We start from the raw sequence: 27,503 nt of genomic DNA on the forward strand, positions 1-27,503 counted from the left end.
GGGACAAGACTTACCTCCGCTGTTGTCGGGCATGCCTGGCTGTGGGTGATACGGGGGCTTCGGTCTGGGGTAGATATCTGCGGGGAAAATGACAGTGCCCTCTTAGCAGAGAAAAGTAGCCTTCTGTTCGCAGCAGGTTATAGAACACCGTCAACACCGCGACAGACGCCTCGATATTGCACTCACATCTACTGCCCACGGTGTCACAGATGATCATGGACCACAGAACGTCCCTGAGCCTCTGGGTGTAAAAATGTCAAAACTAGAACTTCAAGAAAAACCCCACATGGGTGCACACACACACACACACACACACACACACCCAACCACCCATACACCTATCCATTCACCCATCCACTCATCTGCCCATCCACCCATCCAATCATCCATTCATCTATCCATCCACCCAACCACCCATCCATCCATTGACCCATCGAACCACCCAGGCATCCATGCATCCATGCATCCATCCATCCATTTACCCACCCACCCATCCATTCACCCATCCAACCACCCATCCAACCATCCACCTATCCATTCACCCATCCACTCATCTTCCCATACACCCATCCATCCATGCATCCATGCATGCATGCATCCATGCAACCATCCATCCATTCACCCATCCATTCTATCTATCCATCCACCCATCCATCCATCCATCCATCCATCCATCCATCCATCCATCCCTGTATCCATCCACCCACCCACCCATTCAACCATCCATCCATCCACCCATCCAACCATCCACCTACCTATTCACCCATCCACTTATCTGCCCATACACCTGCCCATCCATCATCCATCCACCCATCCAACCATCCTGCCATCCATCCACCCACTGACTCATCCAACCATCCCCCTATCCATTCACCTATCCACTCATCTGCCCATGCACCCATCCAGTCATCCACCCATCTATCCATCCACCCAACCACCCATCCATCCATTAATCCATCCATCCATCCATCCATCCATCCATCCATCCATCCACCCATCCAACCATCCACCTATCCATTCACCCATCCACTCATCTTCCCATACACCCATCCATCCATGCATCCATGCATGCATGCATCCATGCAACCATCCATCCATTCACCCATCCATTCTATCTATCCATCCACCCATCCATCCATCCATCCATCCATCCATCCATCCATCCCTGTATCCATCCACCCACCCACCCATTCAACCATCCATCCATCCACCCATCCAACCATCCACCTACCTATTCACCCATCCACTTATCTGCCCATACACCTGCCCATCCATCATCCATCCACCCATCCAACCATCCTGCCATCCATCCACCCACCGACTCATCCAACCATCCCCCTATCCATTCACCTATCCACTCATCTGCCCATGCACCCATCCAGTCATCCACCCATCTATCCATCCACCCAACCACCCATCCATCCATTAATCCATCCATCCATCCATCCATCCATCCATCCATCCATCCACCCATCCAACCATCCACCTATCCATTCACCCATGCACTTATCTGCCCATATACCCATCCATCCATTATCCATCCACTTATCCACCCACCCACTCACCCATGCATCCATCCACCCATGCATCCATCCATCTGTCCATCATTTCTTTCATGTACACATTCATGTATCCATCCATCTGTCCAACAGCCTACCCACTTATACACCCACCCACAGTCATCTATCCTTCCATCCATCCATCCATCCAACCATCCACTTATCCATTCACCCATCCACTTATCTGCCCATACACCTGTCCATCCATCATCCATCCACTTATCCACCCACCCACTCACCTATCCATCCATCCAACCACCCATCCACGAACCCATCCACCCATGCATCCGTCCCCCCATACATCCATCCATCCGTCCATCATTTCTTTCATCTACACATTCATGTATCCATCCATCTGTCTAACAACCTACCCATTTATACACCCACCGACTTACCCATCCATCCATCCATCCATCCATTCACCCATCCAGTTATCTGCCCATATACCCATCCATCCATCGTCCATCCACTTATCCACCCACCCATCCAACCACCCATCCATCCATCCATCCGCCCATCTATCTTTCCCTCCCTCCATGGACATTAAGTCATTACCACCTTTTTGCTATTGTGAATCACGGTGCTGTGAACGTGGATGTCCACATTTGCTGGAGTCCCTGTTTTCAACTCTCGCTGGTCTATACGTAGGCGTGGCACTGCTGGGTCCCGTAGAAATTCTGTTCTTAGCTATTTGGTTTGAGGCCACAGTGTTTTCCACACAGCCTCACCGTTTTCCATTCTTACCAGCACATGCACGAGGTCGGGAGGGTGTGGGTTCTGATTTCTCCCCACCTCACCCACGCTTGCTACGTTGCACATTTTGATTCTAGCTGTCCTGGTAGGGACGCGGTGATGTCTCCCGGGGACTCTGATTTGCATTTCCCCAATGACTGCTTGGAGCTATCTGCACCCCTTTTGCACACTCAGCAGCCCCCCATAAACACCCCGGACTCCCAGGCGCGGGCTCACTCCTGGCCACCCTCATGGCCACTCACCTGAGCTTGGCTTCTTGGTGGGTTCTGTGAACAAAGAGAGAAAACAAGTTGAATGAGCATCACGGATTTATCCACAGCTCAAAGAATCGTTCGCATCCTCAGAGAAAGCGAAAGATCTCAAGGCACCATCTCGTGCCCCTTCCCCACGGGACAGCTAGCAGCCCTGTCGGTGGAGGTGCCCGCGAACCCGCCAGCAGGGAGGCCCCCCAGACCCCAAACCAACGCCCCCAAGAAATACGGCCACTCACCGGGGTCATCGAGGGCATCGGCCAAATCAAAGTCACGTTGACCTGTGGGGGCATAGAGGGTGTGAGTCACACAGACAGGAGAAATGGGGAGGGGGCTGGCTCCTGACCCTCGGCTGCTCCGGTCTGCCCCATCCTCCCACTTACTAAGCCACGCAGGGGCCTCAGTGCAAAGGGCAGCCCCCGGTGAGCCCCGCGGAGGGCCAATGTGTTTGTCAGATGAGAATCTGGCCTCTCCCGGCACCGGTGGCTCTCGACTCAACACACATCTTAAAGCAGATTATCGTTCCGTGGCTGTGTGAACGGAGGAAGAAATCCTTCTGGGATCTCAGCTGCCTCCAGCTGCGGAGCAGAACCAACACACGGATGTTCTGGAAACCCCTGAAGAATTCACACGTTCCGCGAACGCTGCTGGGAGCCGGGGGTGTGACAACGAACCCCGTGCGCCCCGCTTCCCGGTTCTTCAACGGGGCACAGGCATGTGACCGGCCCTGCAGGGAGGGACAGGCTGCCGCAGGGACGGACCCAAAACAGGCACCTGTGCGAGCACTCCCGGAGGGCTTCCCGGAGGAGGTGGCCCGCGAGCCGTTTGGAAGGCGCCGCTTTACTCGTGAGCCGCTCCATCGGCTGCCGGGGCCCCAGGGTGCCACCAAGGAGTCGCGGCTTGCCCCTCTGCCCCTGAAGCCACAGCCTGGCCCCCGGCTGAGCTCCCGCGAGACAGCGCCTCCCAGAAGACACAGAACGCGCTCGTTTCCTCCTCCTGAACCCGGAGCCCCAACCTCCCCCTCCCAAGGGAGCCTTACTTTCACTTTGTGGCCAGACGCTTGCAAACTGGGCTCGGCCCCAAGGCTTTCCCGGGCCTCCGGCTCGTCCTCGCATTGCACGAATTTGGGGAGGCGCCCCCCCCCCCCCCCCCCCCCCCGAGAAGCCAGCCTCTCCCCTGTTTTCTAGCTTAGGAAACGCTCCGGGGAAATATCTGTCCAGAAGGGTGGGCATTTCCCTTCCCTCTGGGACAGACAGAAGCGGAATGCGGCCCGGCCACCACGGTCCTGTCGCTCTCCACTACTGTCCCCAAACCCTTTCCCAAACCGCGCAAACTAGCCCCTTCCCCCCTCCTTCCCGTGCCCGCGTGCATTTCACGTAAACACAAAAAAATCGTTTCAATGAGCTGAGGGAGGCCAGGCTGCCCCGAGTTCGTTGCTTGCACAGCCCCCGTCCCTTTGCTGCTTCCTAATCACAACGTCGCAGAGCCTTTTGGATTCCGGCCACTTTCCATCGACTCTTTGGGGGAAGAGCTTTTTCTAAAACAGCTTCACTGAGGTACCATTTGCCAATCACGCCACCCGTGCATTTCAGGCGCACACTAGGACAGCCCGTTCGCAGCCTGTGCAACTACCACCTCCGCTTCCAGGAGATTCCACCGTTTGCAAAAGGGACCCAGGACATCCCCTGTGCGGCCACCTCCTGTTTCCAGAAGATTCCAGTGTTTGCAAAGGAGGCCCAGGAACATCCCTCTGCAGCTACCGCCTCTGTTTCCAGAGGATTCCAGTGTTTGCAAAGGGGACCCAGGTGCATCCCCTGTGCAGCCATCTCCTGTTTCCAGAAGATTCCACCGTTTGCAAAGGGGACCCAGGAGCATCCCCTGTGCGGCCACCTCCTGTTTCCAGAAGATTCCAGTGTTTGCAAAGCACACCCAGGAGCATCCCCTCTGCACTCGCCACGTCTATCTGTTTCCAGAAGATTCCAGTGTTTGCAAAGGAGACACACGAAGAACCCCTCTGCAGCCACCGCCTCTATCTGTTTCCAGAAGATTCCAGTGTTTGCAAAGCACACCCAGACCAGCCCCGACCCAAGGGACCAGGACTCGGCTTGCTCCTGCGTCGGCAGACTGGCCGAGACTAGATGCCTCCATGAAGGGAATCACATGTGTCTGAGCTCGGCCCACGTGACTCTGGGCGATCCTGCATTTGCACGAGGCAGGCCTTCCGCACACGGCAGCATGTGGGTCAGTTACCATGCGCAGGGTGCAGACCAGGAGCCTGAGGGCGGACTCAGCATTTGCACTGGACCCCCTGGCAGCGTCAGCCTTGACCCTGTGCCCGGAGGGAGCCTGAGCGTGGGCGAAGAAGGTGCCCCCCTCCCCCCGACACCAGGTGGCCTCCTCGCATGGGCCTGGGTTGCACCCGCACTGGAGCCCGTTTGCAGGTCCCGCCTGGGGTCAGCGCCCGACTGCGATACCACGTGATGGGCTGTACTCTCTTTGCTGAGGGAGCCAGGACCCTGGGGGCCGGCACGTCCCCAGGCAGGTGCCTCCTGAGCCAGGACAAGCCACAGGCCTCCGAGGGGAAGGCAAACTGAGGCCGGGGTGCACCCATCAGCAGGCCCACGGTCCAGACGCGAGCAAATCGCACAGAGAGCCGCTTTAAGTCTGGGAGGTGCCGCGTCCCTCCGGACACCCCTCTGCCTGGCCAGGCTCTGCGAGCTCCTCGTGCGTGCAGGGAACAGCCTGGAATGCTGAATGCTCTGTCCACCCTTGTGCAGGCGGGGGGAGGGACGCAGATACCCCCTCCCAGGGCTCCGCGGGGCCGTGGCAGGTGCACAGCCCCTGCACCCCCCCGCCCCCCCGAAGGCCCTGACGGCTCACCAATAGCCATCGCCGCACTCTGTGCGCCCCGCCCCGGATGCTGCAAGCGCCCCGCAATTACTCCAGCGCCCAGGAATCTCCGCCAACCTGCTCCGGCCACGCCCCTCGTCCCAGATAAGCCGAGGGGTGTTATGTGCCCCACCCGCCTGGCGTGTCTCAAATGCCTGTTCCCAACCCGGGGCTCTATGCACTGGGTGTGGGAACCCTGACAGCCGCCTCTGCCTGACCCCAGGGCCTGGGTGCGCCCTTCCCAGCTTTGGAAACTTCCCCGGGCTCCACATGTGTGAGCGTGACTCACGCAGCCGGGAGTGGGAGGGGGTCTCCCCGGGACCTCTTGCGTAAGCTGGTGACCCTGGCTACCATCAGGCGCCCGTATGGGGACCATCCAGTCCTGCGAACGGGGCAGCCTGCAAGGTCGCTCACTCGTATGAGGATGGGTGATCCTGAGGCTGCTCTCTGGGGACACCTGAGAGGGGTTGGGGGGGGGGGCAGGGTGCTCCCGAGGCAGTTGTTTCCATCAGCATGATTCTCCACTCAGAGCATGAGATCGGGCTCGTGTCCCAAGATCTGTTTCTGATCTGCCTCGGGGACTTTTAATCAAACCCACATGTTTTTGGATCCGCGACCCCGGGGGACGAAGTAGCCTCCTGTATTCTGGGATGGGGACGTTGGTGATCCAGCTGACGTCCTGGGGACGCGCGCGTTCACCATGGTCCCTGCTAGCGGGAGGCTCGCGGTTAGCCTTATCCACAAGACCCCCACTCTCCTCCCCGCAAACACACACACACACACACACACACACACAAACCCCACAATGTTCGGGGGGGCGGGGTGTTGAGTAGCTCTTGGAGGAATTGTGTCCAGTAAGTAAACGTGGGGAGGCGGCCGCTCTACCCCTACGAGACTCCAACCTGGGTCCTCATGGACTTTTGACGCCCGGAATCCCTAAGTTTCTATCCAGACCCTCAAGTGAACAGGACGCACGGCACGGTTGTGGTCGCAACAATAGTAACAACTCAGATCCTGAAGAGGGTGTGGCTTTGCAGCGCAGGGTCCACGCAGACCAGGAGCGAGGTCTGCGCCCGAGCTCCCCTCCCCCAGCCCCTGCACCCGAGCTCCCCTCCCCCAACGCTGCACCCGAGCTCCCCTCCCCCAAACACTGCACCCCAGCTCCCGTGCCCCAACTGCTTTCTAAAGGAGAAAATCAGCCTCAGGCGATCTCTTAAAAGCACAAAACAATAAAGAAAAAATAAAAAGCAACCACGGTTAACATCTGAGGCTTTGGCACCCATTACAGCATTAGCAACAGATTCACAACGCCCTGGAATGTAATTACCGTCCGCGCGGCCGTCACGTGTCCCGTCCCCCACTTGTGACCTCGCCCAGGCTGTTCCCATGCAACGTCCCCGTAGCTGTGCCCCCATATAAACATCCTCTGTCATTTCCTCGCACAGGGGTTTTACTGATGGCCCCTGGACCGGGGTTAATGGAAACCAAGTCTTCTGGGTCACCTGCCCTCGAGGGACCCACTCTGGGAGCCTTCAATCTATAAGGTCCGATCTTGTCATCCAGGAACCCCACATGGGGGACGTTGATGGAGCAAGGACACCCAGGGAATAAATCTTGGTGCCCTCCAGGCAGCACTGGAAGGTCCCCCCCTTTGACTCTCTGCACAGTCGTTCTTTCAAAAAAAAAAAAAAAAAAAAAAAATATATATATATATATATATATGGGGGTGGCGCCTGGGTGGTTTCATCGGTTAAGCGTCTGACTTTGGTTCAGGTCATGGTCTCGTCGTTCGTGGGCTCGAGCCCCGTGTCGGGCTCTGTGCCGACAGCTCAGAGCCTGGAGCCTGCTTTGCATTCTGTGTCTCCCTCTCTCTCTCTGCCCCTCCCCCCTTGCACTCTGTGTGTGTCTCTCTCTCTCAAAATAAAGACACATAAAAAGAAATGTATATGGACAGAAAGCATACTACCGGGCTGTTTCGCAATCTGCGGAGGCTGGCAGTTCGCGTTTGCAAGGACAGCGAGGAGGGGAAGGAGGCGGCGAGCCCAGGGGGACACGTCCCGGGCGGGCTCCACATTCTGCCCGTGGAGCAGCTGCGAATCAACCGGTCACAGGCTGTGGTCGCTCCTCAGGGTCTGGATTCCAGCAAACGGAATGGAAGGCGGGGCTGCCAGTCGCGCGGCACACAGCTGAGCGTGAACGCGCAGGGACGGAAGGACAGACCCTCCCTGGAGCCCTGCAGGTGGTCCTGGGGAACCCCTGTTCCTCCAGCCCCACCCCTTCCTCCCTGCCCTGCAGCTGAACCGCGCCCGGCAAGGTCAACCAGTTGTCCCGGTTCCTAGCGTCCCAAGCTCCCTTTTTGATCAAAGTCATTTGCTCCCACGTGCACAGTCCCTGGAGGAGAAGCATCTGGTCACACTCCACCAAGGGCTGGGCGTTTGTCACACAAGGAAGACATCTGCCATGAAATGCAGAGTGCCCGACCAGGCCCTGTCGGCCGGTGTGGCCTAAGCCAGCCTTCCTGGCAGGACACGTGCACACGGGTCCCTCAGGACCCGGTGACTCACACACTCTGGCCAGGCAGGTCTGACTGTGCCCGAGAGGCTGCGTCTCTCGCCACCTCCTAGGGGAAACTGAGGCTGGAGGGCTGTGGACTTCATTTTGCAGAGCAATGGCTTTGATTAGTTTCCAGTAATATGCAGGAAGAAAATCCCACAGACCATGTGGCTTGAACAACACACATGTATCCCCTCCTGGTGCTGCAGGCTGGGTCCGAGATGCAGACAGGGCCGAGGCTGGGGGTCTGAGGTCCAGGTAGGGCCGAGGCTTAGAATCTGAGATCCAGGCAAGGCCGAGGCTGGGAGTGTGCGGTCCAGCAGGAACTGAAGCTGGGAGTCTGAGATCCAGGCAGAGCTGAGGTTGGGAGTCTGAGATCCAGTCAGGGCCGAAGCCAGGAGTCTGAGATCCAGTCAGGGCTGAGGCTGGGGGTCTGAGATCCAGGCAGGGCCAAGGCTGGGACTCTGAGATCCAGGCAGAGCTGAGGCCGGGAGTCTGAGGTCCAGGCAGGGCTGAGGCTGGGAGTCTGAGATCCAGGAGGAGTCAAAGCTGGGAGGTTGAGATCCAGGCAGGGCTGAGGCTGGGGGGTCTGAGATACAGACAGGGCCGAGGTTGGGGGTCTGGGATCCAGGCAGAGCTGAGGCTGGGAGTCTGAGGTCCAGGCAGGGCTGAGGCCAGGAGTCTGAGATACAGGCAGGGCCGAGGTTGGGGGTCTGGGATCCAGGCAGAGCTGAGGCTGGGAGTCTGAGATCCAAGCAGGGCTGAGGCCGGGAGTCTGAGGTCAAGGCAGGGCTGAGGCTGGGAGTCTAAGACCTAGGCAGGGCTGAGGCTGGGGGGCTGAGACCCAGGTGGGGCCGAGGCTGGGGTTCTGACATTCAGATAGGGCCGAAGCCGGGACTCTGAGATCCAGGCAGGGCTGAGGCTGAGAGTCAGGTCCAGGCAGGGCCAAAGCTGGGAGGCTGAGATCCAGGCAGGGTCGAGGCTGGGGGTCTGAGATCCAGATGGGGCTGAGGCTGAGATCCAGGCATGGCTGAGACTAGGGGTCTGAGATCCAGGCAGGACTGAGGCCGGGGGTCTGAGGTCCAGGCAGGGCCGAGGCCAGATGTCTGAGATCCAGGTAGGGCTGAGCCCAGGGGTCTGAGATCCAGGCAGGGCTGAGCCCAGGGGTCTGAGATCCAGGCAGGGCTGAGGCCGGAGGTCTGAGATCCAGGCAGGGCAGAGGCCAGATGTCTGAGATCCAGGTAGGGCTGAGGCCGGGGTCTGAGATCCAGGCAGGGCTGAACCTGGAGGTCTGAGATCCAGCCAGGGCTGAGGCCTGGAGTCTGAGATCCACGCAGGGCTGAGACCGGGGTCTGAGATCCAGGCAGGGCTGAGGCCGGGGGTCTGAGATCCAGGCAGGGCTGAGGCTGGTTGTTGCCGAGGCCCCTCTCCTCGCTTACCTGTGTCCTGTTCCCCTTTTCTTATAAGGACAACAGTCTTATGGGATCAGGGTCCTCCATACTATCTCATTTCGCCTTAATCCACTCTGTACAAACCCCACCTCCAAATATCGTCGCGTGCTGCCATCCTGGGGTTGGGGCTATATTTTATGGAGCCCACAGTGAGCCCATAACACACTGAAACACACGAAAGTTCAACCACCATGGAAAGCAGCCCCAGGGATGTCCTCTGGATAAGAGGCAGGGGGTCCCCACATTGCTGAGACAGAAGGACCACCTGGGAAACCAGAAAAGCATCCAGGGTGGGGCTCAATCACACAACAGGAGGTTCGGCCGGCCGGGGACTCTGCACTTTGACCCCGTCCCTCAGCAATGCTGATGCCCACCGCCCATTAGACTTTCCCAACCACCCACCCGAGTGTCAGCATTCTGTCCAGATCACCGTTTCTCGCAACCCACAAGGAATAAACAACATATACACAATTGGCATCTCAGACCGTGGAAGTGGAAAGATGAAAATATCCCGGATGGGCCATTTTTCTATGTCAACGTGCCTGGGCTACGGTGCCCGGATGTTTGGTCAAACACTAGTCTCGATGCCACCGGGAAGGTGCTCTGTCGATGGGATTAACATCTACAATCTCCTGCAGGGAGAAGCGCATCACCCTTGGTAACGTGGGTGGGCCGCCTCTGATCAGTCGAAGGCGAGGTTTCCCAGAGAAGACGGGATTCGGAGACAGCACGGCAGGGTTTCTACCCTTCCCTATGGATTTAGGGCTTGCCAGCCCCACCATGTTGTGGGGCAGTTCCTTAAAATGAATCTGAATGTATACATTGATGATGATGATGATGAGAGATGGGTAGATGGCTAGAGATGAGACATATAATAGACAGATAGATAGAGATGATGGATGGATAGATATGATGGATGGATGGATGGATGGATGGACGGATGGATAGACAGGTAGATAGATAGGTAGATAGAGACGGATGGACGGCTAGGCAGATTGTAGATGGAAAGAGACACAGACAATATTCTGTGTGTCCCCTGCAGTCAATGTCGCCCCCCGCTGAGAATGGCCAGCTGTGGCCTCTCTACGTAGGGGATGTCACCTCTGGGCCGGCCATGCTGGGTGATGATGCGTCTCTGAATGGGGACCCCAGAGCCGCCGCCCCCTTGTGCCACGGATCCACGGGGCTCCACCCAAGGGTAAACCAGATGGCCCGGTGCTGACTCAGGGCAGCAGGGCCCGAGCCCCACCCACACACCAAATGAGCACCTCCAGGGGCGGGCACTGGCCTCCTGCCTTTCATCCAGTTCCCTCCCAGGTCACTCGCACACCAAGCATTGAGACCCACCCCCCTGCACAGCCGGGCCGGTTGGGCCCCACCGATGGGCGCGGTGACCGCAGCCAGCCTGAATAAATGACCCACTTCTGGCTGGGCCCGCACACCCAGAGATTGGCTAGATCAAAGGTACGTAGGGGGCCACGGAGAAAGACGCGCAGAAAGCAGACAGACTCTGGATGGGTTCTGGGGTGTGGCCCAGCGTGGCCGGCCTGCCTCTTTGGCACACGCCATGTTTCCAGAAGCAAAGAGAAAATGCAGGGTGCACCCGAACGCAGCCCGTGACACGGTCCGAGTGAGAGTCGGTGTATCTTTTTGCGGGAGAAGTAGGGATCTATATACCGGAAGGTGATAGACCACAGCCGTAGGGAGAACAGAAGCACATCGGGCACGTAGGCGTATGTTTCCTTTTCGCTCAACAGACCCAAACCGCCGAGCCGACCTTGGCAAGTTTCGTTTCTGCTTCTGCTTCGGACGAGCGCCAACGCACTGATCACTGGGGGGCTCCCCCTCCGTGCCTCGTCCCCCCTCCCCCTCCGTGCCTCAGTGCTCCCATCTGCAACACGGCGATAAGAATGGGCACCATCATCGGGCTGCGTGAGAGTCCGCTAGGAATAAAGTCTGGGACGTGCTTCTCCGAGGGGGGCTGTGTGTGCAGCTAGGCTTCTCTGTGCTGAACCTACAGCTCCCAAAATGACTTGTGCCCGGTCCCGCTGATAACGGAAGGGTCTCGCCCAGCGTCCCGGGCTGGGCGCCCTGGCGTCTCCCTCCACATCACGTCGGCCCCCAGACAACCGAGTCCTGGTCCCCGAACGCAGCTTGAGCAGGATACACGGGCCGCCCCAGAACAGGGACACCTGAGTCACGGCTGCAAACCCACGGCATTTCCCAGACTTATGTCCCACCCAGACTTGCCTCCTGGGAATGCCACTATGTACATGACCGAGGGGGCTGTTTCACTCCCCCGTCTCATGCGTTCAAGACAGGCCCCTACAGCCCCCAGCCCAGCCCCACCCGGACGCCCGGGCATCTGGGACACGGGACCTTGGGCGTAAACAACTCACATGACTTTTCGTGCACAACAAGAAAGGATGGCGTTTATCCAAAAGCTGGAACACAGCGTTTTCCACAAACAGAACCAAGCCCTGGAAACGCCATGCCCCCACCAACAAGCCGTTTTTTCCAACTCTGTTTTTTACCCCAAGGCAAACGGTCAGAACAAATGCTTTGCATCAGGAACCAGGCATTTGCTGCAGGCATCCCCCCCCCCCCCCTTCCAGCTGGAATCATCCCGCAAAACAGGGCTGTGTTTGAAATGTGACACAGAACCAGGCAGAGAACCCCGTCAGCCCGGGGCTCCGAACCGGCCCTCTGTCCCGTGTGCCTTCTCCTAAGAACTCACTCCCGTGCGTTCCCTTCCAGCCCGGCAACTTAAAGCCACTTAACTCCCTGCAAGCTCCTGGGGAAGCAGATTTGGAAACCAAGCTGACCTCCAGCCCGGCGCCCACCCGCCTCTCCCTCGGGGCAAACCGGGTCTCACCTTGGACGCACAGCACAAAGCCCAGCACCGCGACCCAGAACAGTCCCCCGCGCCTCTCCATGGCTGTCGCCAGTCGGAAGGAGCCCCCTCGGAGGCCGCAGCCCGGCGGCTCGTGAGATCCGGCCTCCCGGACCCCACCCTCGATGTGTCGACTTCCTGTCTCCCGGCTTGGAAGGCACAGAGGCGATGTTTCAAGCGGAAAGTATGAACCCAACGGCAGTCCCGCGGCCAGAAGCTAATGGGCCGCGAGCTCAGACGCCGAACCCTGCAGCCCGGAGCCCGTGAGACCCCGCAGCCCGGAGCCCGTGTGCAGCCCGGGGCCCGAGAGACCAGCAAGGGCTCGCACGCCGAGGACACACCCGGAGCCAGCCTCCCGCCCTCCGTCAGGGCTGGAAACAGGCATCGCCAGGCCTGGGAGGTTCAGCTACATCAAAGGCCTGCACCCCGGGCACTGGGAGGACGCTCCCTACACAAGGACGGTTGGATTCCAGGCTTTTTCTGCTTCCGGGGAGGGGGAGGGGGAGGGGGGTGCATCACAGGAGCTCGCGCATTCGTTCCACAAATGCCGTGCACGCACACGGGTTCTGAGCCGGGCACCCGTGAGCTGCCAGGTGCTGGCTGAGGATGACAGAGCGAAGGGGACTCAGGAAATGAAACCAGAGGAGGGAGGTGTGGCATTGCAGGCCACGGGGACACCCACCGGGCCGCTGGGGGAGCGGGCAGGGTCTGAACGCAGAGGGGCATCCGAAGAGCCTTCGCAAGGGGGCGGCAGGCTGCAAATGACCTCTTTCCACGGGGAGAGAGGCCTCGGGAGAACCCAGCCTGTGCCTGGATCTCAGGCTTCAAAGCAGTTCTCCGGGCCCAGAACCCGGCTCTCCTGATGGGTCCTACTTTTTTTTTGTTTGTTTTTCTTTTCCTATTTTCCTGTGATTTTTTTCCCCTATTTTCCCAGAGTCGATAGCGTGTTTCCCCTGAGGCTGTGTGATTCTTCTGTGTCGCTTAGCCACACCCCCCTGCAGGCCCCCCGTCTCGGCGGGAACAACACAAAGTTACAATTTCCCAAACGCTCTGAACCCGTCTCCTAAATGGCGTGAGTGCACGGGAAAAGAAACTCATCATCATCATCATCATAAAGCCTGGCTGTGAAAGCTGTTTGTATTTCCCTCCCCCCCCCCCAAAAAAAAAAAACTGAATTTGGGCCAAAGACATGGAAAAGGGGAAATGAACCTCGATCTATTTTGCATTTTTTTTTTCCTGGCATCTAGCAATGTCTGCATGTGTCGGGAACGCCTTTTCTGTGTCCGCGGAACATCCTTATAAAACAGATGCGTTTGGGGGTGCACACAGGTGTGTGTAGAGAGGGAGGGAGATGGAGACAGAGACACAGAGATGCTTTAAGAAAATAATAAAATAAATATAAAAATAAAAAATAAAATAAAATAAAATAAAAATAAAATAAAATAAAATAAAATAAAATAAAATAATAAAACTGTATGTTCAGTCACAGAAGCCAGACTCCAGGCAAATCCATAGGCAGAAAGGAGATTGGTGGTTTCTGGGGGTTTAGGGCAGAGGGATGGGAAGTGTGCAGAGGTGCATTGTGGTTCCCCCCAAAGCACCGCCCCCAAATCATCTCGTGGAGTCGTAACTTGTAACTCTGCAGAGTGTGACCGTCTTTGCAAATAGGGTTGGTGCCTATGTAATCAGGTGTCTTCCCGTGAGGTCACCCTGGGCCCAGCTGAGACACGACCCCCATATGCCCGGTGGTCCCTATAAAAAGGGAGAAACTCGCACACAGACAGGCACACAGGGAGAAGGCCGTGTAGACACAGAGGCAGGGGCGGGACATGCCAAGGGACGCCCAGGATCGCCCACAGCCCCCAGAAGCTGGGACACAGACACAGAACAGGCTGTCCCCTGGAGCCTCCGGGAGGAACCACCCTCTGCCCCGCCTGGATGTCGGACTTGTGGTCTCCAGCACCCAGAGACAACGCGCTCCTGTGGTTTAAGCCGCCCCGTCTGTGGGGCTGTGTTACGGCCGCCCCAGGAAACCCGTACGTGATGGTTTCCTTTGGGGGTGACAAAAATATCTTGGCAGCAGACAGAGGCATCTGCAGTCCCAGTATCATGAGCACAGTGTGTGCAAGGCAGGCCCGAGCGTCTTTGCTTCCGGCGCGGGTCCTTCGCGGAAGATGACCTCCCAGCGCGACCCCATGTCAACCCGGTGAGTGTGCTTAAGGGGGGGGGGGGGGTCACTGGAGCCTCTCTGCAAGCTGCTGCAGAAACCCCTCGATTTGGCCACTGTGGGGGGGGAGGGGAGGCAGCCACCGGCAGGAAAACAGGAGGCGTGTGCACCCGCCCAATGTTACTTATGGAGCCTAAAACTCCAATGTGGCAGAATTCTCACGCGCCATAAAATAGTACACTTCTCAGAGATTTTCAAACCACCTGCGGTTATGAAAGCCATTCTCAGATGGCAGGTGGGATTTGGACGCCGGGCTGCAGGCTGGTGACGGTCACACTGGGGCGCCCTGGGAGGCACGTGCTCTTCTGAACCCCCTTTTTCGGAGGCGCAGAGTGACCACATAATGTGGCCCCACTCCCAGGACGACGCTCCCACCCCACCTGCTGGAGATCAGAGGGCACACACACGGGTACCTGCACAGACGCAGCTGGCAAGGCAGGTTCCTGTCCTCTGCACCCGAAACACCGAGAATCCACACGCATTTCCACGTTCAGGGAGCTTTTTCAGAAAGAAAAGCTTCCGCTCGCTGGAAAAAAAAAAAAAAAAAAAAAAGCAGAAATGATACAGACACCACCCTGGTGACACACGGCAACAGAACGGGAGACTGGTCACCGAGTCCAGGAAAGCTGAGAACACAGAAATATCACGGGGACATTAAAAAGCAAAACACTTCAAAAACCCTTGAGTTGACCAAAAAAAAAAAAAAAAAAAAAAAAAAAAGAAAGAAAAAAAAAAGAAAAAAACGGGAAATGGTGACGCTCTGGAAAATAGAAATAAGAAGATTCCGGGTCCACAGTTGAGCCCGGAGGAAATGATAGACCTGGGATATTTACAATATTCAATAAGAAAGGATGGGGAATCAGGGAAATTAAGAGTTCGACTCAAGGGGTGTCCGTGTGCAAGAACCTGGAAACCCAGAGAAAGCCAATGACAAGGGCCACGAATTAAAAACACAGAAATGGCAAAGATAATCATCATCCAACCATTATTTCAGAACCGAAACAGGAGACACAGAGAGGATACAAAATCATGGGATGTAGAGTTCCCCACAGACCTGGAGAATGTTGAACAAATTATAAGGAAATTCTTTGCTCAAATCTGTATGGAGGCATGTTTTCTTTTTAATGTCTATTTATTTTTGAGAGAGGCTTGAGCCCCAGGTCGGGCTCTGTGCCGACAGCTCACAGCCTGAAGCCTGCTTGGGATTCTTTGTCTCCCTCTCTCTCTGCCCCTCCTCCACTCATGCTCTATGTCTCTCTCAAAAATAAACATTAGAAAAAAAAATTTTTAAGTAAGTTTTTAAAAAGCTTCACAACAAAAAACGGCACTATCTTTAATATGTAAAGTGTTCCCACGAATCAATAATAGCAGCGCCAATAATGCATATAAAAACGGGCAACGGGCATTTCAAACGGGTCCCCCAGAAATGGCCGTAGAAGTGAATTTTCCATACACACATTCCCAACCTCACCTGTGTTAAGAGAACTGCAAAGTAAAAGCCTTGATTTCGTACCGTATTTTCAACTAACAGTGGCAAGGACCCATAAAGCCAGGAGGGTTTTCGGAAGATATCTGAGACATCACTGGGAATATCATGGATTGGCACAGCCTATATGGAGGACAATCAGGCACCTCTCGTCAACAATTTCACACGCACAGCCTTCTAACAACGCCAACCACAGACATTTCTTTTTATGTCCGTGCGACCTTGACGTGAACCTATGATGAAACGCACCTGGTGTGAGCTTGAATCTGGAAAGATGTGCACCCACCTTCCAGGAAAAAATAAGCCTCGTGGACATCTCTCTTACACGTATACATTTATTTATGAATGAGTCACCCACAGCTCCCCTCTACTCTCCTGTAAGGAGACATTTATGCTTATAGTAGGACTGCAATGCTTGTAAAACATCAATGTTATTCACAGAGTCACAAAACAATTTTATGCACTTTTTTCTTACTGTAAAGCGAGTCTATGTGCCCAGTCTGATGCTGAAGGCTCGTTCGGGAAGAATGTGGATACCTGCGTGCTGCGTTTGTAAACCTAGGTGTTGTGTGTTAGGTAGCACTGGGACCCAGCCGTGTTGGATAACCCAGCCCTCAGCCCCCTGACAACTGGTCTACCCCAACACTTGAGATGTGTGTTAGGTCCTCTGGACTCCACACGGCCATGTTCACTTCCGCACATACCTGAGCCACGGACAAACAGAACATCAGAACTTCTGCACTTGATGCGACTCATCTCGATGAAGCCTTCCCAAGAGTATATACAAGCATGCAAGTCAGCAGCCTTCCGGTGCGTGCAGAGCCCTACACGGGGTGGGGGTGGGGGTGGGGGGCAGTGTTTCTCAATGTACAAAAGTCCTTGTTTATTTCGAGGAGGAAGAGTATGCTTTCCCTTCATTTCAAGCTGTTAGGAAACATGTCAGGAGATGCCCTGCCACAAGGCAGTCTTACCCCAAAGTTAAAGGGAGCTTTCACATCAAAGCAGTTAAAACATTTTGTAAAGACATTATAGGTAACAAATTCCCAACAACAACGACAACAAAAACCCACATGGAAGAATGAGGAGACTATCTGATGTAGGGGAGTATCTGAATGCAGGGGAGTATCTATGAAGTATCTAATTCAGGGGAGTATGGGAAATATCTAATCAAGGGAGTATCTGGATGCAGGGGAGTATCTGAAGGCAGGGGGGGTAATCTGAGTATGAAGTATCTAATGCAGGGGAGTATCTGAATATGAAGTATCTAATGCAGGGGAGTATCTGGGTGCAGGGGAGTATCTGAATGTAGGGGAGTATGTGAATATCAAGTGTGTAATGCTGGGGACTATCTGAATGCAGGGGAGTATCTGAATATGAACCATCTGCTATAGGGGAGTATCTGATGGAGGGGAGTATCTGGATGCAGGGGAGTATCTGAAGGCAGGGGGGTAATCTGAGTATGAAGTATCTAATGCAGGGGAGTATCTGTATGCGGGGGAGTATATGAATGTAGGGGAGTATCTGAATATGAAGTGTGTAATGCTGGGGACTATCTGAATGCAGGGGAGTATCTGAATATGAAGCATCTGCTATGGGGGAGTATCTGATGGAGGGGAGTATTTGGATGCAGAGGGTTATCTGGATGCACGGGAGTATCTGAAAGGGGAATATCTGAAGGCAGGGGGGTAATCTGAGTATGAAGTATCTAATGCAGGGGAGTATCTGAATATGAAGTATCTAATGCAGGGGAGTATCTGAATGCAAGGGAGTATCTGAATATGAAATATCTAATGCTGGGGAGTATCTAAATGCAGGGGAGTATCTGAATATGAAGCATCTGCTATGGGGGAGTATCTGATGGAGGGGAGTATTTGGATGCAGAGGGTTATCTGGATGCACGGGAGTATCTGAATGCAGGGGAGTATCTGAATGCAAAGAAGTATCCCCTGCAGGGGAGTATCTGAACACTGAGAAGGCCTTGTCCCCCATGTACCAAGACCAGTGGAAGGAAACAGGGAGAGAAAGAAAATCCCAAAACTGAAAGGCTACCCTTAGGTCGGTCATTTGTGTCACAGCCCCAGAAAAGGGACCCCAGCCCTACCACGGTGTCCCACAGCCTTTAGGAGTCACCCCATGGCATTGCATTTAAGGAAAAAGTACTTGGTTCCTTATTTCTTTCTTTATTAGTCTGATCTGAAAAAAAAACAAAAAAACAAAACTCCTCCCAAATGAAGGAAATTCTGAGGACACTAATTGAAGGCTTGTCTCGCTGTCTCCCAGGGTCAATGGCCCAGAGCTCCCGGGATGGGGGCGGGGGTGGGGGGGACTTCAGTGGGGTCGGGATTCAAACGACTTTGTGATGCGTGGTCGGCCTTTCACAGCCCCCCGGGGGAAACCCCTAGCGGCCACGGATAAGCTGACCACGCGTCCCCTCCGAATGAACACGGGGTGTCAGTGACGTTCCTCTACCCAGCATGGTGCAAACAGGCAAAAACACATGTCAAGCGGTACATGACAGTCTGAACGTGAGCACAGGCGTGGGCAGGTCGGGGCTGGATCCTGCTGGAAACACGGGGGCCGCGTTCGACGGCTGCATAGCTTTTATTTCTCCAGAAGGGTCCACTGAACTGCAAACAGACCAAAAAGAAAAGACTTTGCAAGCCAGTCCCAGTCGCCCGTGACTCTCGGCTTCCTAAAACCCCCAGAAGCAGGTGCCTCCGGGACTAGAGGCTACACGTGACCTCCAAATGCACCATCAACGGCAAAGTCTGACCCTGATCTGCTTCGGAAAGAAATTTCAAGAAATTTCACAGAACAATCAAGTGTAGCAAAAAAAAAAAAAAAAAGCTACAAAAAAAAAAAAACCCATAAAAAAACACACAACAAGCCTTCCAGAAAAGTAGCACTTCAATATCTTAAATTTGGGGCGCCAGGGGGGCTCAGTCGGTTGAGCGTCCGACTTCGGCTCAGGTCCTGATCTCACGGTCCGTGAGTTCGAGCCCCGCGTCGGGCTCTGGGCTGATGGCTCAGAGCCTGGAGCCTGCTTCCGATTCCGTGTCCCCCTCTCTCTCTGCCCCTCCCTTGCTGTCTCTCTCTCTCTCTCTGTCTCAAAAATAAATAAGTATTTGAACAATTAAAAGAACCCGTCCCCTTGACCTCATTCTGCACCAGGTGGAGACAACTGTTTAGAAGGAACTGGAACAAACCACGCGTCTCCGAAAAGGAACCTTTAACCCTTTGCTGCGCATCAGGGGGCTGAGTTCCCGGCTCCTTATGCACCGCGGGGAAAGCATCCTAACGGGCATTGAAAGAGCGTCTGAGGCCAAAGTGGGTGCCCTCTGAAGCCTGGATCCCAGCCCGGTTTATCCCGCGTCCCGGAACCAACGCCCTGGCAAGCATGGGGGCGTAAAGGTCCACATCCCACGTCCTGCATTGTCCCGGGACAACCGGGGGACGCACGGCGGAGGCAGGGGGCCGGGGCCGGGCGGACGGGACAGAAGACAGAAAGGCCTTGTGCTCACCGGGTTGGTCCGAGTTGGTGCTCTGCTGGTTTTTGGAGCTCACGTCACCTTGGTCGGCTGAAAGGAAGCAGAAAAGATGCCCCCGGGGGTGAATCCAGAGAAGGCCCCTTGTATCCGTGAGGCTGAATCAGCCCCCCAGCGTCCCGCCTGCCCCCCAGCACCACAGGGAGCAGGAAAGGTGCAAACACAGCCCCATCCACAGGGTGGGGTGGGGGGAATCCATGGCTAACGGGGTCCCCTCGGCTTGCGCTTGGGTCTCCTTGACATGTTTCTGTCACTTTCCAAATTTCCGTTGCTAGGCACGAAAGCAGACTCGACCTGCCCCCAGACACCCCGCCCCCCAAAACCCCACCGCGGATACGCAGCCCGAATCGACAGAATTCAAGACAAGTCCCAGCTTCGCGTGCAAAAAGCGTTTATTTCCTGACGGTGGCCTCGCTCAGGAGCGCAAGGGGCACGTTTTCGGCGACAGGGGGGCCTCAACACCCACGGCAGGTGGCAGACGAACCGCTCACGCTGGGGGGGGGGGGGGGGCGTGCCTGGAAAACGCCCACAAGGCACAGTAGCGGGAACGTCCACATGGGGCGAATGTTGTCGGCGACACGTAACAGGGCGTCTGAGGCTCGGGCGCGTGTGGTCACGGGATGCCAGCTTTGCAGGACGTTCCGAAGGCCTCGCGGTCGGGGGGTGCGTGGGCTGGACGCCATGTGGCACAGGGCGGGGTCTGCGGTCTTGGGAGCAGGGGTGCGTCCTGACCCCCAGAATCCGCACGCACAAGGGGGGGGGGCCGGGGGGGAGCAGGAAGCCAGGCCCCGTGGGTGGGTGGGTGGGTGGTGTTGGCTGTGATTCAGCCGGGACTTTGTCACACCCGGGTGGGCGGGGCCGCGGGACAAAACCCCAAAGCCCCGGGGCGGTTCTCCCAGATCCAGCTCTAGCCTCTTGCAAAACCCCCAGAGGTCAGTGTGGCCCGAGGTGAGGCCAACCCCGGGCAGGGAGGCCCAGGCCTTGTGGGCAGGGACGCACGGCCACATTCCCCGTCTCCAGGGGGACGCATACCTACCCTGGAAACACGGGGCACCTGTCCCCGGGCCCCCCATGCTGCAGGCCCCTGAGGGGACCCCGGATTGCACACAGGCACTGTTCATCATCACCTCCAGGACGTTAAGGGACCACGTGTCCCCGTGTAAGCCGTTAGAGACACTGCAGCTTTGGGGCAGGCTGGAGGGGGGGGGTCCCCAAGCCCCAGGACTATTTCTATCACACACACCGAGCACTCAGAACCCCGATCGAGGCTCTGGGGGAGCACTCAGGAGCACGGCCCAGCAGCGCCTGATTGTAGGTCCCACTGAGGGCTTTGCTCTTGGGGCCACACAGACCCTCCACTCAGACCGTCGGCCGACTGACTCCGCGATTGTAACATCCTGGGGTTTTTAGGGAAGGGGGGGACATTCACCCGTTTTACGAAGCCTGGTGAGAGAGACAGCTGGAAACTGCTTCCTCGGACACAGAGTGGGGGCAATGCGCCAGAAAACCCCACAAGCCGCAAAATCAGAGATGCCAAGTTGCACGGGGACGTAGAAACCCGGTGACCCGGGCCGGCCGTGTCTGGGGACCCTCCAGGGACCGCAGGGACAGCTCCCTGCCCTCCTGCCCGGTTGGCTAGCAAACAGGAACTCGACGGTCAGGAACGTGGTGATGTTGTACGGCCGACCCCTCAACCCCTCGCCACTCTTCCCTGGCAGTGAATTCAAGCTTAAAAGAAAACCTGCGCCTTCTTCCGCACGTCGTGAGGCTACCTACGCGTGGGACCTAAGACAACATTATGAGCCTCCGTGCCATCTGGAAGGCAGGAAACACACACCCCGGCCGGGGACGACCCCCTCACCGCGGCGACCGACTAGGCATACGGACAGGGGCAAGTGCTCGGCTCTGAGGCTTAGCGGACAAACACTGACCACACGGGAACGTCTTCGGGCCTGCACGGGGCGTTCTGTGCGTGCCTACATCCTCGGCTGGTCTGAAACGAAAGGTCGGGAAAGGAAAGAAAAAAACAAAAAACAAAAAACAAAAAAAATAAAATAAAAACAGCAAAGGTAAACTTTGCAGAGGTCTGAGGCGGGTCCAGCAAAGCCCCCGAAAGCAGCCGCCAGCTCGGACAAAGACACTGTTGGGGCTCAGAAGTATACAGCAGGCTTTCGAGACTTTTTTTTCTTTTTCGCAGCAATGATTAGACACCAAAGTGCAACAGGAAGCCGAATCCGAAACGAAACCAACATCAAGGAGGAGAGGGGGGCAGGAGTGGGGAGACAAGCAGGGAGGGAGGGAAAGACAGGGGAGGGACGCCCCAGCTGCGCACTCCAGCAACGCCTCAAGCATGGGCTACTAAGATGCTGAAGTGGGACCGACCACGGGCCCACGTCCAAAACGGCTCTCAACAGCCCAGTGTGCACCATTTGTTAGAAAAACACACTCAACCCTTAGGAACATGTCCAAATCATTAGGACCAAAGGACACATCTACCAAATTTCGTCAGCCGTGGATACTTTTCTGGGCGTCAGCTCGGAACGTGATACCAAAAAGCATTTAAATAAATTGCTATCGGGGCGCCTGGGGGGCTGATTCGGTCAAGCGTCCAACTTCGGCTCAGGTCATGATCTCACAGTTCCTGAGTTGGAGCCCCATGTTGGGCTCTGTGCTGACAGCTCAGAGCCTGGAGTCTGCTTCTGATTTAGTGTCTCCCTCACTCTCTCTCTGCCCCTCCCTTGTTCATGTTCCATCTGTGTCTCTCTCAAAAGTAAACATTAAAATTTTTTTTAATAAATTCGTATCAAGACAGCTAGCATGTGATCGACACACCTCCACGCTGAGAGAAAACTTCAGTTGGCACCCCCTTGTTTGACACTGACCTGCATGCAGACTCAAGAGACATGACAAACTCCAATGCAATAACAGAGTCCTGGAAAATCACATTCTTTAGAAACAGCCCCAAACCATGGCATCTCTTCAACCACTGGGACGCACTGGGGCCACATCCTCCTTGCAAAATGTCCAAGCCCACAGTGACATCTGGGTATGTGCTTCTTTAAACAACTATCCTGGCAACAAAACCTATAAATGGCCCCGCACAGACCCCTGGAGGGTCTAGGGACTTGTGTGCCCGATGGTGAGACCAACACAGAACTTGATCCCATAACACAGGTCGAAACACCAAAATGTCTATTCACACACTCAGAAAAAATACTCTTCTGCATTAACATCTTACGGTTTATAGAAAAATAGAACCTAATTTTCTTTGTCATAACACTGGACATTTTATGGCCACAGACAAAAATGCCTAACAACTGAAACCAGAACCCCCAGCTTCCTTTCCTTGTTATGTTTTGCCTCTTCCTTTGCTCTTTTTTTTTTTTTTTTACTTTTTCTTTGTACATCTACATCAGCTAAGATCATGAACCCCATAAAAACCACAAAACAAATAAAGATTGTAAAGTCACCCGCAATCTAATTTGGCTCGTGCAGAGTGGAAGACTGGATGACATTCTGGGGAAATGAATTTAGCTAGGTCCTCGCTCCCATACGTTGAGTCACGGACTGCCCTCAGCCCATTCTTCAGGAAAGGCAGCTTTTATTTTTGAAAATTGTAAATTCAACTATTCCTACCTGGGGAGATTTTGATTTTCATGCCATGCAATGACCAGAATGTTCCAAGACCCAGGAATGAGGTGCGGAGAGAATGGAGAACAGTTAGTTTTCCAAGGTCCTGATCCCATTCCAAATATTGGACAACGTCATCTCCATGAGGACTCCTCTGAGTACTTGCCCAAGTCCCTGTGCTTTGGCATATGGATGTCAAATAGCACCACAGCATCCAAGGGAGGACACGTCCCTTGCTAAGACAAGGTGACAGAATGCTTTGTGACATCAGAATCTGACGGGATTTGGAAACCCAGTTTGGATTTGAAGATCACCTACAGATTTTCAGGAAATCGTTGTGCCTGCACTTCCTGTGCATTCTTCCCTAGCAGGGTGCCTTCCTCCTCTCCTGGCTGAGCGTCTTCATACAGTGTGACAGAAATGAAGTTGAAACAGAAACAGAGATGCACTTCTCCTGAATCCCCAACTATTTAGCCTCTCTGCTATTTCTAGGAGAAGCAACAGGTGTTTTCATTGGTTTCCCCTCTCTCGTTCCTCGTTGCATGTCTTCCAAGAGCATTTTCTTGACCTTGGCCATCCTTCCATTTGGGCACATCCTTAACCTTGGCCAGCGGTCCACTTGGGCACGTCCTTGACCTTGGCCAGCGGTCCACTTGGGCATGTCCTTGACCTTGGCCATCCGTCCATTTGGCCACGTCCTTGACCTTGACCAGCAGTTCACTTGGGCACATCTTTGACCTTGGTCACCTGTCCATTTGGGCATCCTGGACATTCAACATTCAGGCAACCAGGCACAGTGACCTGAGCACCCCTGATGGAAGTCACCCAGTCATATGTGGTAAATAGACATAATCAGGCACTCTTAGCCTTCACTGCAAGAAGACAGTAAGGGTGCTGTTGGGGACTTTCAATTTCAGGCTATATAGAAATGGAGTTTGTGAATCTAAAAATCTGGAATGATGGGAGATTAAGGGTAGACTCCCACCCTATAGTCTAACTGTGTGTCACCATCTAATGACATCTTTTGTGAAGTTCCCCAGAGTCCTTAGGCAGTGGTCCTTGAAGATGGAAGGCGACAGCTAAGAATGAATATGTAATTGAAGCCACCAGTAGGTCGGGAGTTCAGACATCATGAGGCTCCTCCAAGGAGGAGTAGCATCCACAGTCCATGGGACCCTTGAAACCACATCAGAGCCTACCCGTCATTATTCTTGCAAGAGGGAAAGCAAGTGACCTGGGCAGAGTGACCCAGAGATGCATGAACGTGAGCTACGTTCAAAACAGAAGTTACTGACGCCACAGCAAATCCTATGTAATTCAGGGACTCTTGCATATATGGTCCCAAAACACCCAACAGTGCAATTCCAATCCCTATGTCAGTAAGTGAGGCACTGTCTACAGTCACCTATAAATTTTATATCCCATCCAAGAACCCTCTCTACCTGTTGGTACGGGATTGTACCAGAAAAGGAATCAGTTGCCCTGTGTTTCGATTTTAATTCCCTTGGGTGGAGAAAACAATATGGCGGCCCCCCAGCCATCGCTCTTGTCCAAAGGATGATGAGGTGGCCGCGATCGTAAGTAACGACGAACAAATGTTTCTAAACCCTAACATTTCTTCAACCAACCCGTCAAGACTTTGACACACAGCCTTACGAATCCTTACAAAAGGCCCTTGGCGCGCAGATGACCACCTCCCCATTTCACAGACGGAAAACCCAAAACGACAGGGGTGGTTAGTGACTTCCAAATTTACAGAGATTTCCTGAACTATCAGCAGCCTTGCACATGTCTCATGCCAACCAGACTTCTGGTTTGTTTTAGTTTTAAGAAAGCACAGATTTCCAGTTAGTAAGGCACAAAAGAAAGGAAGCTATTGCGAAAACCTTACCGTTTTCTTTGAAGCACAATTTTTTCTTCTGGTAGGCGATAAAGCTAGAAATTGCCCCAGCCACGGCCACCACCACGGCCCCCACGATGCCAGGGACCACCCCAGGGGAGTCAGCTGTGGGAAGAAGCACAAGGCACCGTTACTGGGGACCCCGTGACCACAGGGTGACCGTGGAGGAAACCCCACTCCTGAGCCTTGCCCAACTCCCACCTCCAATCCACGTGCATGACACGAAGGGCCAGCCACACTGCTCCCCAAAACTCCCATCTGGAATTGGAATCTGTTTGACTACGGGCACCATTTTGGATGGGACACCCTGACTCCTCTCCTGCCCTAACTAAGGCCAGTGCTCGGGTCCCAACAGTTCAACGTGGAAACTCTCAGTGGGGGGCAACACGGCCGACCGTGCGTGGTGCCCCTCTGGGACCAGTCCGAGGTCATGTGGCATCACCGTCTCCACGCATTTTCTGGAAATCAAAGCCGCTGAACCCCTCTGTATGTTCCGTCTGATTTATTAGGACGGTGTTCCCGTTCATTCCCAGAGTGGGCGATGGGACATGCATCGTCTGCTGCCCTTGCACATGGGCGTTCCTGCTTCTCGGGATTTCAGACTCCGCGGGGACTCGTCCCCCTCGGCTCTGCTGGTTGTCAGTCCTTTGCACTGGGACTGAACCACCCCAACGCCTCTCCTGAGCCCCCGGCTTGCAGAAGGCAGCCTCCCCAGTCATGTGGGGCGATTCCTTAGAATCAATCTCTTCCTGTGTATCTGTACCCATATCTGTAGATAGATGGATCCCAACGGTTCTGTTCCTCTAAGGAACCCGGGGCAAGACCGCTGGCATTCCTTCTTAGGGCACTCTGGGAAAACGAACTTAAAATGCAGGTCACGTCGGCACCCCTGGGCTGTGTCCCCGAAGGGCGGTCAGCCAGCTTTTCAGCTGAGCGCTTGGGGCATGTGTGGCTCGGACCAACCACCAGCTTCGGTGCCCCGTGTGCCGGCATCTTTAGAACGACACAGCCAGCACGACAGGTGTGGTCTTGAGCAGCCCGTTCTGCTGTCTCTCAACAGCGTGTGTGAGAAACTCCAGGCATCAGAAACCAGGGATACCTACCCTGCTCCTCCCCATCAGGCCTCGGGCCTCCACCGCCGGGGCCATCGCCACCGCCCCCTGCAACGGAGAAACAGGCTGGCAGATGAGTTGCATCAGGCAGATTTTTGGTAAAGACAAACTCCCACTGAGGATCAACTCCCGGGACCTCGAGCTGCGAAGGGAACTTGGGAATGACCTTGCAGAGACAAGGCCGGGCACACCTGTCCTTTCCCGTTGTTGAGCGGGGACGTCCCCGCTTGGCTAAAGGGAACTTCGGGCTTGCCCCCATGCACCTGACTGAGACCACCGCTCCCATGGTGGACTCCAGGAGACCTAGTGAGTCCTGGCTGCCTCAGGCCTCTGGCCCCTCTCGCTGGGCTCAGCAAGGATCCCAGCCAGGGCCTCAGAGCCCACCTGAGACCCAGCCCCTGGCTACGAGGAGGTCAAAGGCACATCCCTGTTGACTCCCGGATACGTACAGGGGACCCTTGAACAACGAAAGGGGATTAGCAGCGTCTGCTCCCTGTGTGGTTGAAAATCCGTGTACGTGGGGCTCCTGGGGGGCTCAGTCGGTTAAGCATCTGACTCTCGATGGCAGCTCAAGTCATGATCTCATGAGACTGAGTCCTGAGTTGGGCTCTGTGCTGACAGCATGGAGCCTGCTTGGGATTCTCTCTCTCTCTCCCTCTCTTTCTGCCCCTCCCCTGTTCAAACCCCTGCCCCCGTCTCTCTCTGTCTCAAAATGGGTGGAAAACTAAAGAAAGAAAGAAAGAAAGAAAGAAAGAAAGAAAGAAAGAAAGAGAAAGAAGGAAAGAAAGAAAGAAAGAAGGAAAGAAAGAAAGAAAGGAAGAAAGAAAGAAAGGAAGGAAGAAAGGAAGAAAGAGAAAGAAAGAAAGAAAGAAAGAAAGAAAGAAAGAAAGAAAGGAAGAAAGAAAGAAAGAAAGGAAGGAAGGAAGGAAGGAAGAGGAAGAAAGAAAGAAAGAAGGAAAAAAGAAGGAAAGAAAGGAAGAAAGGAAGAAAGAGAAAGAAGGAAAGAAAGAAAGAAACAAAGAAAGGGAGAAAGAAAGAAAGAAAGAAGGAAAGAAAGAAAGAAAGAAGGAAAGAAAGAAAGAAACAAAGAAAGGAAGAAAGAAGGAAAGAAAGGAAGGAAGGAAGGAAGAAGGAAAGAAAGAAAGAAAGGACGAAAGAAAGAGAAAGAAAAAGAAGGAAAGAAAGAAAGAAAGAAAGGAAGAAAGAAAGAAGGAAAGAAAAAATTGGTGTACAATTTTCGATTTCCCAAAAACT

The 27,503-nt window shown here is 54.7% G+C and overlaps 2 protein-coding genes and 1 long non-coding RNA gene across 6 annotated transcripts in view; 1 reads left to right on the forward strand and 2 right to left on the reverse strand.

The window, feature by feature from the left end:
• Positions 1 to 12,809, reverse strand: part of LOC145714202 (glycoprotein Xg-like) — a 34,381-nt gene extending 21,572 nt beyond the window's left edge. Inside the window, exons 1-4 of one of the 2 annotated variants that reach the window (XM_081793416.1) lie at positions 12,332 to 12,809; positions 2,803 to 2,844; positions 2,555 to 2,578; positions 15 to 77 (exon numbers count right to left, since the gene is read on the reverse strand). In XM_081793416.1, coding sequence (XP_081649542.1) covers positions 15 to 77; positions 2,555 to 2,578; positions 2,803 to 2,844; positions 12,332 to 12,392 — 190 coding nt within the window. In that variant the 5' untranslated portion in view covers positions 12,393 to 12,809. The remainder of the gene's footprint in view (positions 1 to 14; positions 78 to 2,554; positions 2,579 to 2,802; positions 2,845 to 12,331) is intronic. The other variant, XM_081793415.1, reaches the window with a different exon arrangement.
• A 4,358-nt stretch (positions 12,810 to 17,167) lies between these two features.
• LOC145714177 (uncharacterized) lies at positions 17,168 to 17,781 on the forward strand. Its single transcript, XR_014136801.1, has 3 exons — positions 17,168 to 17,339; positions 17,476 to 17,571; positions 17,740 to 17,781. It is a non-coding gene; the product is annotated as an uncharacterized LOC145714177 (long non-coding RNA).
• A 445-nt stretch (positions 17,782 to 18,226) lies between these two features.
• The window catches only part of LOC145714176 (CD99 antigen-like), a 31,071-nt gene continuing 21,794 nt past the window's right edge, over positions 18,227 to 27,503 (reverse strand). Inside the window, exons 7-11 of one of the 3 annotated variants that reach the window (XR_014136800.1) lie at positions 26,241 to 26,297; positions 25,129 to 25,242; positions 21,539 to 21,600; positions 19,584 to 19,640; positions 18,227 to 18,689 (exon numbers count right to left, since the gene is read on the reverse strand). Coding sequence is in view for 2 of the 3 variants with exons in the window: in XM_081793373.1 (XP_081649499.1) it covers positions 18,664 to 18,689; positions 19,584 to 19,640; positions 25,129 to 25,242; positions 26,241 to 26,297 (254 nt within the window). In the remaining variant the exon portion in view is untranslated. Of the gene's footprint in view, positions 18,690 to 19,583; positions 19,641 to 19,981; positions 21,601 to 25,128; positions 25,243 to 26,240; positions 26,298 to 27,503 lie in introns of those variants that run through there. The other 2 variants (XM_081793373.1, XM_081793374.1) reach the window with 2 other exon arrangements.

This window comes from Panthera onca, chromosome X (genome assembly GCF_046562875.1).
Source record: "Panthera onca isolate mPanOnc1 chromosome X, mPanOnc1 haplotype 2, whole genome shotgun sequence".
Taxonomy (NCBI): domain Eukaryota; kingdom Metazoa; phylum Chordata; class Mammalia; order Carnivora; family Felidae; genus Panthera; species Panthera onca.